The sequence below is a fragment of the Rhamphochromis longiceps genome, linkage group LG7 (genome assembly GCF_057381845.1).
Source record: "Rhamphochromis longiceps isolate RC_006_pf linkage group LG7, R_longiceps_female_GT1.1, whole genome shotgun sequence".
Taxonomy (NCBI): Eukaryota; Metazoa; Chordata; class Actinopteri; order Cichliformes; family Cichlidae; genus Rhamphochromis; species Rhamphochromis longiceps.
In genome coordinates, this window is record NC_140563.1 from 19,917,498 (window position 1) to 19,930,347 (window position 12,850).

Below are 12,850 nucleotides of genomic sequence, written 5' to 3' on the forward strand. Positions count from 1 at the left end.
CTGTGCCAAACATTGCTGATCACAGAGCACAAAGAAGGCCGAGGCCTTGCTGAGTGACTTCAAGTTGCTTTCTCTGTTCTGCTTTTAGTCACCTAACACAATGGAGACACATACCCCATGAGTGTGTCAGCTGAATATTGTGTATGTTCTCTTCCCTCTTTCTCACACAAGCCAAACCGATAAAAGTTGTCTGCTGTCTAGCTTTTAGTATGCATAACATAGTAATATTTCCCATGTGAGATGAGAAGATGCCACTAATTTCAAGAAAAGTCATATTTTTATGTGTGCCATAAAGCAGGATATTTTCCTGTTTTGTGCATTACTCTGTTTGCCTTTCACAATTGTTCAAATACCTTAAAATGTAAAAAGAACAGAGTAAAAAGTCAACATTTGTCATTGACGAGCCAACATTCAGTCCTGAGCCTGACATGCTTGTTTTAATCCTAAGAGCTTCTGTGGAGAAACAGAGCGTTAAAGCTGCCAGCTTTGTTTTTCTTTTTTAATCTCGAATCATTCATTTCATCAGGACCAGGGGTTTTAATAATTACCAATAAGGTGGTTAAGCCAAGAACCTGCTCAGAACATTTTTATGACGTTAAGTTTCTTTTTAATGACTTTAGATGCAATCAGTGTGTAAAATCAGTGTGTAAATGTCTGGCATCATTTCTGAATGGTGATTTTTTTTTTCAGCTGTTTAACTTATTTGTTAAGAGATGGTTAATTAGATTCATTTTGAGAATATCCTTTTACTTTTTCTTTTCACACCAAAAGAAAACTTTTTAAAATTCAGACATTCCAAAGATTTTACATTTCTGGCTCACAAGATCAATTTAGACTAAAATAAAAACAAATTGCTTAAACTTGACTTGAAAATTGAGCTTGACAGTTTCTGGTATGTAAAGATTTGCCACATCATTGCATCGTTGGATTTAAAAGATGAAATCAGTAATAAGTAGTTTAAATACATTTAAATCTTTGCATGTGGAGATATTGTTTTTCCCGCAGAAGAGAACGTCGCGAACAGAACGAGCACATGTGCGGCAGCATCATTATTACCCACTGATGAGAAGATGAACAGAGACCGGCCTTTTTGGAGGGGCTGTTGATTAAGTGCTGTCAAAAGTGCTACATTAAAAAACATGCTGACTGGCCCGCCTCGCAGTGAGTATATGGCACATCAAAGCAACACATAAGTGAAGCTGTTGAAGTTGTCTAGCACCATGCTAACTTTCAGTCAGTACGCACACGGCACGGAGGCAATCAGAAGAAAATGTCATCTAATAGGCTGACAGCAAATCAAAGCAAGACCTGAGAAGGAACAGCAAACCTAAAGCTAACATGTTATCAGCAAAGACAATTACTGACAATAGTCAAAACAGGGAGCTGAAAAACCTTTTGTTCTGTGTTTGGTTGTGAAGTCTACAGTCACAGCTTCACTTCAGGGTGTGTATCAGTTGATGACACAATGTTGGGAGTGTTTATTTTATTATTTTAATTTCTAATAATTTAACAGGGATTGTAGCTGAGACCTCTTATCGGTGATCTTTAGAAATATAATATAATATATTCATATAGTAATATAGAAAACACTTATTTCAGGGTATGGTAGCATGATGAAAGTGAATGCAGAAGTTATTTTACTGTCTTTATGGAAATTTAATTAGCTTTATCTAATTTTGAAACAGTTAGCAGTACTGTGAAATTTATGTAAAAATTAAAGTGTAATGTTAAAATGTTATGATTGTACTGACAGGGGCTGCAGCCATTTTTTGAAACAATGGTTTGGAGAAACCTCACAGTGTTTAGGTTACAAGTACATGCACCATGTCAAACAAATCCAAACATGACACTACAAATTTGCCTTTTTTTAAACTTTGTATAAATCAGCATTAAAAATACCCGACGCATGGGTGTTACATTTTTAAGTATGCAAGTTGATAACTGAAGGAAAAAGCATAATGTTGCACAGCCTTATAAATACAACATTAAACTATTATATATATTTTTATTGTTAAATGTTGGACACAAGCCTACAGACTGACACATCTTTACACACATTATACAGACCGTGTTCTCAATAACAAAAACAGAACCTTTATTTCAGTATACAGACCCTCATTTAAAAAAAAAAACTGACCTGTGAAAATCCCATATTTTCTATCAATAATCACAACAGAGAAAACAGAAGAAACAGTGCACAACGAATGCTTTTCAGTTATTTAAAAGTGTCTTTGAGACACAAACTATTAACAAACATTATCAACAAACATTTTCTATCATCATAAATAATTAATACAAAAGCGTACGGGTTGTTTTTGGTGAAAAATCACAAATTGTTCTAAATTGTTGCCATTTTCTTGGCAAGATGTCCGTTAGAAAGTCAAACAAAACAAACAAACAAACAAAAAATACTATTATCCTAAGAAATGCGACTAATCTCGGTCACCTTTAAATGCTCAACTTGTTACATGTCTGTTTGATATTTGAATAATAACTGTTATTAAGATATATAGTCCAATATTTAAATATTTGATAAAAGTATTCCCAGCACAGAGACCACAAGTGGCACTATATTCTGCTTTCTTTTGCTGTTTGACTGAAATTGAGGAGAAATTGAGGCTGCTATAATCTGTCTCAAAGCTAAATTTACTTTATTACATTTGCTGATGAATAGAAAATATTCTAAATTGTTTTAATGCTGATTTTACTGCTTTTCTTAACAATAAAAGAGTCATTCAAGGTCAAACAAATGCCCTCCATCATTTTCACTCATGTCTGGCTGCAGGCTGACTGGTTTCACTGTCTGTATCAGACATCCTTGGTCATTCACCTTCAGCTCTTTGTCTTCAAGGAAAAGCGGCCTGTAAGAGGTTAAATAGAAAAGACATCAAACTTCAGAGTTATATCGCTAAATTTTTTTGGAGCGAATTTTATATCAAAGCTAAACTCACGTCTGGACACGAGGAGAGAAGTTTTGGTTTCTGTGGCTGTCAGCCATGCTGCTCCTTTGTATTTCACTCTTTGAATTTCCTCTTACGTTGTCTTTCTTGAGTCCTGGCAGTGACGCCTCTGCCAGTGCGGTCTGAAAAGAAAAGTGAGCATAAATGAAAGAGTGGCCATGCCCCCAACCTGTAAGCACTCCTGCGTTGAGAATGCATTGGCTCACCTGCAAGCCAGAATTCATTAGGGTTCCATAACCTGCACTGGAGGAAATACTTTTCATCAGTGATGGATTTCTGCAGATAATAGAAAATAACAGATAACAGCAATGAAAATTCATAATGTATTTAACAAATGAATAAGAGTAAAGGGCCTCTACTGAATGGAATTTTGAATTTTCCAACCACGTTTATCCATATTCTAAAGATTTTTGAGAATTTTTTCAAAGTCAACATCGTCGGATTTGAGTGATATAGGAGAGCGATCAGATTGGAATTTATGGATTGATTTCAACTTAAATTTCAAAGCCGTGATTCCTGGAAATGCTAAAAATGTAACTTTTGTCTCCATTAATATTGCGCCTTATATTTCACAGCAATTTTCAGCTGTTTTAAATAAATCACCTGCAGAGATGTCTGTCTTTAAAATAAGGAAACTAAACCTTTCCTTTTGGTTTTTATAATATAGATGATACTTAGCACTGTAGACCATAAGGTTGAATATAAATTTGTGAATTTACAAACAGCAGAAGTTTGTGGTTACTCATGCTAAAGCTGTGTTTTGTGATTAAAATGTGATATTTTGATTATTGTGTAATTAATTATCATTATATTTATGAAATATGTACAGATACCCTGATGGCGGCACTGCGATAAACTAGGAGGATCTACTGTACCCTGTGATCTTCTGGGATCGCCTCCTCTGGTATTCCACCTCATCCACAGTCCACACCGCACCTTTCACATTCTCCACGCGCACGAAACACTTGTGCAGGCTCAAGTTGTGTCGAACCGCATTCTGATCCAGATGAAATCAGAGTGAGGAAGATATTTCTGAATGCATGCAGCATGCATCGGGTATGACACACAGTGGGATACAGAGTTAATCATCTGCAGGTGGAATACCTTCCAAGTGGCGGCGTTGCGTCGGAAATAAGCAAATGTCCTTGTGAACCAGTTGTATATCTCGTTGAGGGTTAGTTGCATGTCTGATGTTTCCATGATAGCCTGTAGATGGAAAGGAAATAATACACTGTAGCACAATACAGGATCAAATTAAAGCCTTCACTAGTTTATCGAAGGCAAGGAACAAAGATACGGCTTTTGTGTTTGTTTAAATTTAAGGAATCGCCAATTCTGCAAAAATAATGCTATAATAGAAACAGATGCATGTTTTTCTATCAAGATTCACGCTTTAATGCTACGAAAATGTTAAAAAAAATCAATTACAGATATTTCACAACCCTGCAGGTGAGCATGTATCTGGACCAGAAGGAGACTCCTGACATTTACTGCTTCCAGATGTTTTTGAAGCACCCTGTGATCTATTAGATGTCTCACGTGGTTACAAAGTATGAGCTTGTATGACTGCTCGGATTCTCTGGCATGAGTCTGTTAGTTGCTCCAAAGCGCAGGACGCAATGCCTTTGGTGAGGGAACTTTTACACTCCAAGCTCCAAACAGAAATGTAAAACCGACCTTTAATTGGACTCTTAATTGAAGTAGGCAATTACTTCCTTCTTTTTATTTACTTACTTTATTGTATTTTTTATTGTGCTTAATCATTTCTATCCTGTTTTTTTTACTCAGTTAATGATTCTTCTTCACACTTATTTTATCGACGTAGTTAAAGTGTACTTGCACAGTTTTTACATTTTGTGCAACAGCAAAACAACATATAACACACTGCGACTCCACACGAGACATCAAAAATGTAAATGCATTGGTTAACTACATACACATATATGACATTTAATATACAAACATCAACCTAATACAATCTTTTACACACACACACAAACAAACAAAACAAAATTTCTAAACTTACATATACAAACCGAGGTTAAATATATAAAAGATATAAAAAGAAAAAACACAAACAAGCACATTTTTTTGATGTCAGGTGGATAAAAATATTGAAAATTAAATGTTTTATTCTGTTTTATAACATTATTCTGTCTTACAGTTAACTAGTGAGTCATGTGTAAACTATTTTTACTTATTAATCAGTTGTAAAAAGACCTCATGTCAGTTTTTCCATATTCACGCTCTAAAACCAGCTGACTACTAAAACAACAGGAAAACATGCATATTTAACTTGATAAAAACTTCAAACACGGATTGAAAATTGTATCACTTGAATCAAGTTATTCAAATCAATATGCAACATAGAGATTCCATGAAAACGTTGTTTATCCATTAATACGGGACCAGCAAATACAAAATAAAAGAAGGCGAATAGAAAGTTTAAAAAAACCTGTCATACCTGTCGAATCAGTGTGGCATAGGTGAAAGGTGGTCTGAGATCAGTGTTTTTGTAAAGCTCATATTCATTTTCTGAAACAAGAAAAAAAGCAGAATAAAGAAAAAGCAAAGTGAAAAATCTGGAATGAGCTGCTGTGTGTCAAGTGGCCAGGTTACACGTCACCTGAAGACAGCGAGTAGACCAGAGGGTGATTACGACGTCTGATTGGCCCAACGCCTGACGTGTGAGAGGGGAACTCTTTCTCACACCCCTGGGATGGAGTGCCAACAGGATCTAGAGGTCGAGGGGACACCTGGGCTGGGTCTGATGGTCTCAGCGAGGGTAAGCTGTTGGTGACTGAAGTGAGCTGAGAGTGACAAAAGCATGAAGTTAACAAAGGATCGAGAGCAGCGAACACTCTGACAGGGAAACAAAACAGAGTGGGAGATTCATAACAGGGCGTAACGGAGCGATTGGATTTGCCTCTTCAGAGGTGATTCCTCTAATGTCACAATAAGGAGGAAGCCAATTATTGTTAATTATAGGGTGAAATTGTTTGGTGGGTGTTGTGATTATGGCGCAATATTTGCAAGATTAACAAATGATTAGCTCCCACATTATCACAGCACGTCTGTGCCAACAGCTGGACACAGAGAGGAGAGGAAGCGCTCTGTACATTTAGCGTCCTCGCTTTGAAAAAGCACCGAGGGCTCCGCAAAGTAAAAGAGCAAAGATCAAATTAGAGCCATAGTCAAAAGGTGCTTTGTAAACTTTTTCAAAAAATGAATTTGTGTTTCAATTTGATAAAATATTTCTTACCAGGACCCTCATCACACATAGCATTGCCTCAGTGCTGTGTTTTGGGGATTTTTTTGTTCCTAAGGAAATGTCAGCTTGCTTTTGCAACTCATTCAACTGTAAAAGTTCAACAAGTCAATTACAGCCTGGCAGTATCTTCATCAGCGCTAGAAGAGATGAGGGTGAAGCCAGATGTGCTGTTTTCTCCACATATTTGGAGTTTCCCCCCCGTAACGCCGTAAATATCACGGCTCATTTACTCGACCTGTGTTGTTCGCGCAGCTATTACTGAACGCTGCCTACCTGCGGGCCGCACGGGTCAGCAGCCGTGTCGGACTGTGGCGACTGTGCAGGCGCCGAGAGCGATTGAGCTTCTAAAGATGGCAGATGCAGGTGAGCCATCATTGCCTGCAGACGCTGCCGTTCTTTGCAGAGCTGTAAGTGGAGATGAAGAAAGGAAGCGGAAATTGTAGTGGATGGTGTCACATTGTAATCACCAGACAGAGGTTATTGAAATGGAAGGCTGTGAACCTGACAGATCTCTGGAAGAAAGCGTTCGTTCTGTGTCAAACACCAGGAAAAGCACAGCAGGGGCTGAATGTTGCATGAGGATTTAGCATAAACAGAAAGGTTTCTAGATAGTCGAGCATTGGAGAAATTAATCAAGTGTTTCTTGTTTGAAGTGACTGCAGACAAGCCTTGCTCCAAATATAAACTTTTTTTTTCTTGGTTGGGTTGGGCATATATAAAGTATACAGAAAAATCCTCTTATCTCATGCATAATATCAGGTATCACCCATGTTTTAAATTATGACTGTATCATCATCTCAGTTCATCATTCAGTCTATAGAATATTACACATTTTGATGACGTAGCAACTAATCCCCCACATGATCCATAACAATTTAGAGGTTATTGTAACGTGCGAAGCACCGAAAGAACGCTATGAAAGTCAAGTCAAAGTTTATTCCTACAGCACATTTTAAAAGAACTCAGCTCACCAAAGTGCACAGGTTATACAAAATGCACATTTATCCGTAACAGTCACCAAATACATACTAAAAACCATCAAATACAATCAATTAAGTATAAAAGCTAGGGTTCTCTGCTCAACTAGAACTGAAAGCAAGAATAAGTAGTTTCAATAAGTTTCAACAGAGACGTGGGCAGCTGAAACACTGCTGAAAAGGCTCTAGCTCCTCTACTTTAAGTCTGGATTTATGAACACTCGTGCTTCTGGTTTGTAGACCTCAGTTGGAAATTGCACATAAAATGATAAAATCAATGTTGACCTTGAGAACATCTTAACACTGTGCAAGTTTCAATAAATCGGACATAATTCAAGCATCGCTGCTTCCTTTTCTGTCAGTGATACTTATAAGTTAAGAGTCCCTACCTGAAGGTCAAGCTGCTGAACCACCTGCATCTGGACTCTGCACTGGGCTGTACTTCTGTCATCCAGAGTGTGTTCACTGCTTATGTGCCTGAAACAAATAGAGCAAATATGTTAGGAGATTTTTTTTAAATGTAGAAGTAGAGGAAGAATCTTTTATCTCTTATCAAATACTGTGGATAAAACAACATTTAGACCCACACTGATGATGAAGTGAATGTTAAGGGCTATAACAACAACAGTAAGTATCTAAACAAAAATAAATCAAACTCAAATCAGCTGTGTGGTTATGAAGTAAAGGATTTTACAATATTTGCAGAAAGAAAGTTTAAGTTTATTTATATTGTTATTCTCATGTCTCAATGTTCGTTTTGGTTTTGAGTGAACAGTAAACAAACAAACAAGCAACACAAACAATAAAATCGTGTTAATTTCTAATTTTAGTTTTAAATAACCAGATTTTTTGTTTTTCACAAAGTAACATAACTAACATAATATTTAACATATTTAACTGTAAGCTGATCAATATCATAATTTTAAAATTGTAAAGTTTGAAAGAAGTAATCAAAATGAAAAAAGCAAATCCATAACAGTGGAGCTATTACCTAATTATGTCTTTTCAAATGTAATCCATTTCATTAAAAAAAATGTGATTACATAATTCACATATTATCCATTAGTATCTGAAGATGAGGTTAAGAGATGCCAGTTATTCTGCTGCTTTGTTTTCACTGCTATATGTCAAAAATTAAAAGTGTGAAGATTGTTTAAACCTACTTGATAAACTGGCTGAAGTTTTCACAGACTGACTCACAACCGGGCCAATTACACACGCCGTGACCGAAGAGGGCGTGTTTGGCAGCGTGATCACCTTTAACAGTGCTGCTCGAGAGAGAGAGAGAGAAGGGCCTGTCAAGATTAAAGAAACCACAGCAGGCAAACAACAAAACAGCAATAAAACAGATATAAGAGTGTTTTGTTTTCTTTTCAGGTAGCAGAAATGACAGGAGAGAGGTGGCAGGGAGCACTGACAAAAAAAAAGCACAAAAAACAGGATAACTATTTACTTTTGATTCGGGACGTGTACTGCAGTTACGTAAACTTTTTCTTTGCTGATCCACTTCAGGTGGCAGAACACAAAGCAAACAAACAATACAAAATACATTGTCCCCAAGGGGAATTAAAAGTGAAGTCTCAAAAGCAAACATCTCCTCACCCGCACCTTGAGAGAAAAAAAAAATGTCTACAGATGACAAGTCTTTGATGTTAACAGAAAAAAGGCAGTGTCACCTGAGCCCTCCTGCTGCTTACAGCGAGAACAGACGGCTCTTACCTCTCAGCTCTGTGAGGACAGGCAGACTGCTGGTCATCGGCTTGTCTCCCTGGGACTTTTGCTGACATTATTTTGCCAGCGGAAGATTCTCGATTCTCTTTTATTGTGGTTTTATCTTCAGTCATTCCAATTGTGAGCTCTTTCCATACTTGCTGCATCTTTGCAGGGCTGAGACAAGCTAAAAGATGATTGAAAACACAAAGTCTATCAATACTGCTGCAAATAGCAAAGTAGCTGTGGTGTATTTTTCTAGCGATGTAGCATTTGTTATTCAGTGTACATTAATTATACAGAGCCCCTGCTGTTCCTTCAATCTCGAAATGATGACTTAAAACACATAGTATGCACAAAATGAAAGAGTTGATTTGAAGAAACTTTTTTTTAATGTATAACTTTTGGAAATAGATGTAAAGAGGAGTGACCTGGAGAGAGAGCGGGAGAGGACAGCGCTGGTCTGTGCGCCCGGAGGAGCTGCTGCTGTTGCTGCTGCTGCTGGAGTTGGATGAGCTGCTGGAAGACGAGCTGGGGAGAGGAGAGCTGGAGGATGGGGAAAGAAAGCATTTCTACTGAGGTAGTAAACACTGCCCTCACTCTCTTTTGCCATACCAGAGTGAGACCAGTCAGTCCATTAAGGGTCACATCTGGTAGACGTTTAGATATCGATTCTGGGCTTTTAAGGCTGGAAGAGCGTAATTTTAAGTCAGGTGATATCACCATTTAATGATAACGTTTAATGACTTTATCAGTTGCTGAAATGATTTTAAAATAAAAGGCCAAATCCACATACTATTTCTGTTCAAGCTCAGATGTCAAAATTCTTTTAAAATAAAAGCCCAAATCCATTCATTATTTCACTTTAATCTCTACAACCAGAGAAAGGAAAAGTAATAAATATTTATTTTTTATATGTGTATCAATCTTCAACAATAGGATATCCTCCAAAAATATATAGGTGTGTAATATTGTAGCCTGAGACTCTTACCTCTTTGATTTTCTTACTGGACTGTTGCTGAAGCAGCTGAATCTGTTGTTGCTGCTTCTTGTAGAACTCTTTCAGGTGATGCTATCAAAAAATGTAGCATTATCACGATCATTTAGACACTTATAACTGCTACTGGCAGAAATGTTTGTTTGTTTTATTTATTTTAGGCTGCCTCATGGTTGCCAATCTTAGGTGTGTGGTACAATTTCAGTATTTGGTATATTACAGAAGGTGGAAACAATGACAAAAAGTTTTTTTTTACTGAAGATAGAGATTTACAGACACACTAGCTGGGTATAGGCTGTCTGATATTAAACCTGTTCAAAGACTGCGTGCTTAAGCATTAAAACACTTTAACCCAGGCAAACTCTTTATAAAAATCATGATTCTTTGTTGTTTCCCTGCTACAAGAGGAGAATAAATAACAACAAAGCAACAACAACAGAAACCACAGAAGAAAGGGGTCATAGGCTAACATTGCCATTTTAAATACTGACATCTTGGTGATATGATGGTACTAAGCCAAAATTAATACATTCTCTTTAATGAGATGGAGTTAAACCTTAGTGGAGAAAGTCTAGGTAAGTGAAAAGGTTGAGTTAAAATCCAGAAGCGTTTTTAATAATTATACCTTTTGGTTCTCCTAGTATAAGTCATAATGTGCTAGCACTAGCACTTTTGCACTTTATCTAATGTTAAATATGTATTATAACATTTAGTAAGCTGCTGTGTTATTGTATTATTATTATTATTATTATTATTATTATTATTATTATTATTATACATATTGGTTGATTGGTTGACTTTGAAACACCAGTTTGCTTTGGAATGACTAGCTTACAAATTAGCTCACCTTGATAGCATTAAGCTCATGTTAACCACGGCCTCAGTCTAAATCATTTTGCAGTAACATTAACTCAAATATCTAACCTTATAACCACAATGTATTCTCATTGTCATAAATTCCCATTGATAAGAGTTTTGTCGTTTTTTAACGCTTGCTAGCTAAGTCACTTCTCTTAGCTAGTAAACTAGGCTAAGTTAACAACAATCATAATAATTATATGTATATGCAAATAATAAATAAACAAATATAGTAGCCAATTTACAAACTTTGCTGTGTTATGTAAGTCATGTTTATCAAACACCACCACCCTGACATGTATATATGTTAACTGTGCAAATACCTGATGAAGCAGAAGGGCTTGCTGCTTCTGGTGGATCAGAGCCTGCAGCTGGCTGGGAGCCAGAAACTGCTGAATCTGCTGAGGGGCCATCATAGCAAGAAAGACCTCAAAGAAGAAGAGGAAGGACAACATTTTAAAGGACAGTCAGGAGTGCAGTCAAAACAATAACTGAGACAGAGTGTCAGGTGATAAACAGTAATAACCATCAAATGGGAATCTTTCCAATTACACAACAGTGTTGTCAACCTTTTGTGAACATCATCATGCTGGATTGTGTCACTGACCCAAAATGAGACTGGAGATAGGCTGACCAGTTAATTAGCAACACAATTTCAAGCTTGTTGTGGCTCCTAATAGAAGTGTATGGGTATTAATAAAGGCAAACACTCCCAGAATAATAACTGATCTGCGCTGTCACTGATAGGGTGACAAATAACAAGGCTATTGTCTCCCTTTGTAGTCACACAGAGCCTACAGCAATTACCATGACTGCATTAAAAAACAACAACATGCATATTCCACATGTTGTATTACAAACAACACATAAAAAAGGTGCTACTAAATGATTGTTGGGGAAAATATAATTTATTTGAATTTTGCAGTATGTGGTTTCCTTATCTATATATAAAACATCAACCGTTATATAAAGACTAAAGCTGTTCTTTGGGTTTGGTAAAGCTGTCATATTGAATTAATATCTCAGCAGCCTGCAGGATGTAATGAAAGAATGCACCAAGGACTTCAAGTTTGTAATTTTTCCACCCATCAGTCCATTGAGATGTTGCCCCCTGTGTTCAACCAGACTGAGAAAGTTAAGAGCAATAGGCATTACATGAAGAACAAGGAAGGAAGGAGGTGCAGTGGTCTTATTTAGTGCTGAAACAGCTGGCCTTTTAATTTACTGGTTGATTGGCAGAAGTTAAATCAACCATCAAGATTATGTAGACATACTTTCTCAAAAACCAGGGGGAGGACAAAGACGCTTTACCAAAATTAGCAAAGAAAAAAATAAGCTTTAAAAAAGTTCAACTACCACACCCCCAAAAAACACAAACCACACGGTGGTTATGCCACGTTTTTAAAAATATAAAAGTTTAAGACAAGACTGACAAATATATGTGTCAAACTTTTTTTGTTCTCCCCGAATGTTCTTTTGCATGTAGGTGCAGCTGGCTTCATTATCGCACTTTACAAATCACCGTGCATCCATTTGCTGCGTGCAGCCTGGATACAGGTAAGAAAGAAATGCATTGAAGATGAAGGTCCCTGCCTTTTATTATCAAAGGAAAAAAAACAGTTTTCTACATGAATAGTCCTTATTTGTAATATTTTTAGGGTTTTCAGATTGAAAAAAAAATATTCATATCACAAGTCATTATTAAATTCTGAAGACCAGAATCTGGGTAAAGGGTAAAGTTATTATGTCAGCTGAAAATACTACCCCCCCCCCCCCCCCCCCCCCCACCACCAAAAAATAGGATCTTTAAATATTAACACCATGCAGTTGAAGTCCAGATTTAGAAAGTGAATTAGGAGAATAGAACAGAACAAAAGTGACAAGATGACAGGACGGACTGGAGGAAGCGCTGTTGCTGGCCGCTAATTATCTCAGTTGTTTCATTGATCCCTTAGATTAAGATTACCAGGGATGGAATTGCAAGAGACAACCATAAAATTGTGTTGGGCCATGCTTATTTGCCGTTCACTTGCATCTGTTTGACCTAGGTCTGTGCACAATTATTCCTCCCTGGCTC

At 36.9% G+C, this 12,850-nt stretch overlaps 1 protein-coding gene across 1 annotated transcript; it reads right to left on the reverse strand.

Annotated features, from left to right (window-relative positions):
* Positions 1 to 2,059: 2,059 nt before the first annotated feature.
* On the reverse strand, positions 2,060 to 11,228 carry LOC146665211 (forkhead box protein P4-like). The gene is made up of 14 exons (XM_085412765.1): positions 11,097 to 11,228; positions 9,910 to 9,990; positions 9,350 to 9,464; positions 8,928 to 9,105; positions 8,372 to 8,476; positions 7,598 to 7,685; positions 6,505 to 6,636; positions 5,587 to 5,770; positions 5,425 to 5,495; positions 4,065 to 4,166; positions 3,836 to 3,957; positions 3,167 to 3,236; positions 2,952 to 3,082; positions 2,060 to 2,861 (listed from the first exon to the last, which is right to left on the reverse strand). Exons 1-14 carry the CDS (start codon positions 11,226 to 11,228, stop codon positions 2,732 to 2,734), a joined length of 1,641 nt encoding a protein of 546 aa, XP_085268891.1. The 3' UTR covers positions 2,060 to 2,731.
* Between the last annotated feature and the right edge of the window lie 1,622 nt (positions 11,229 to 12,850).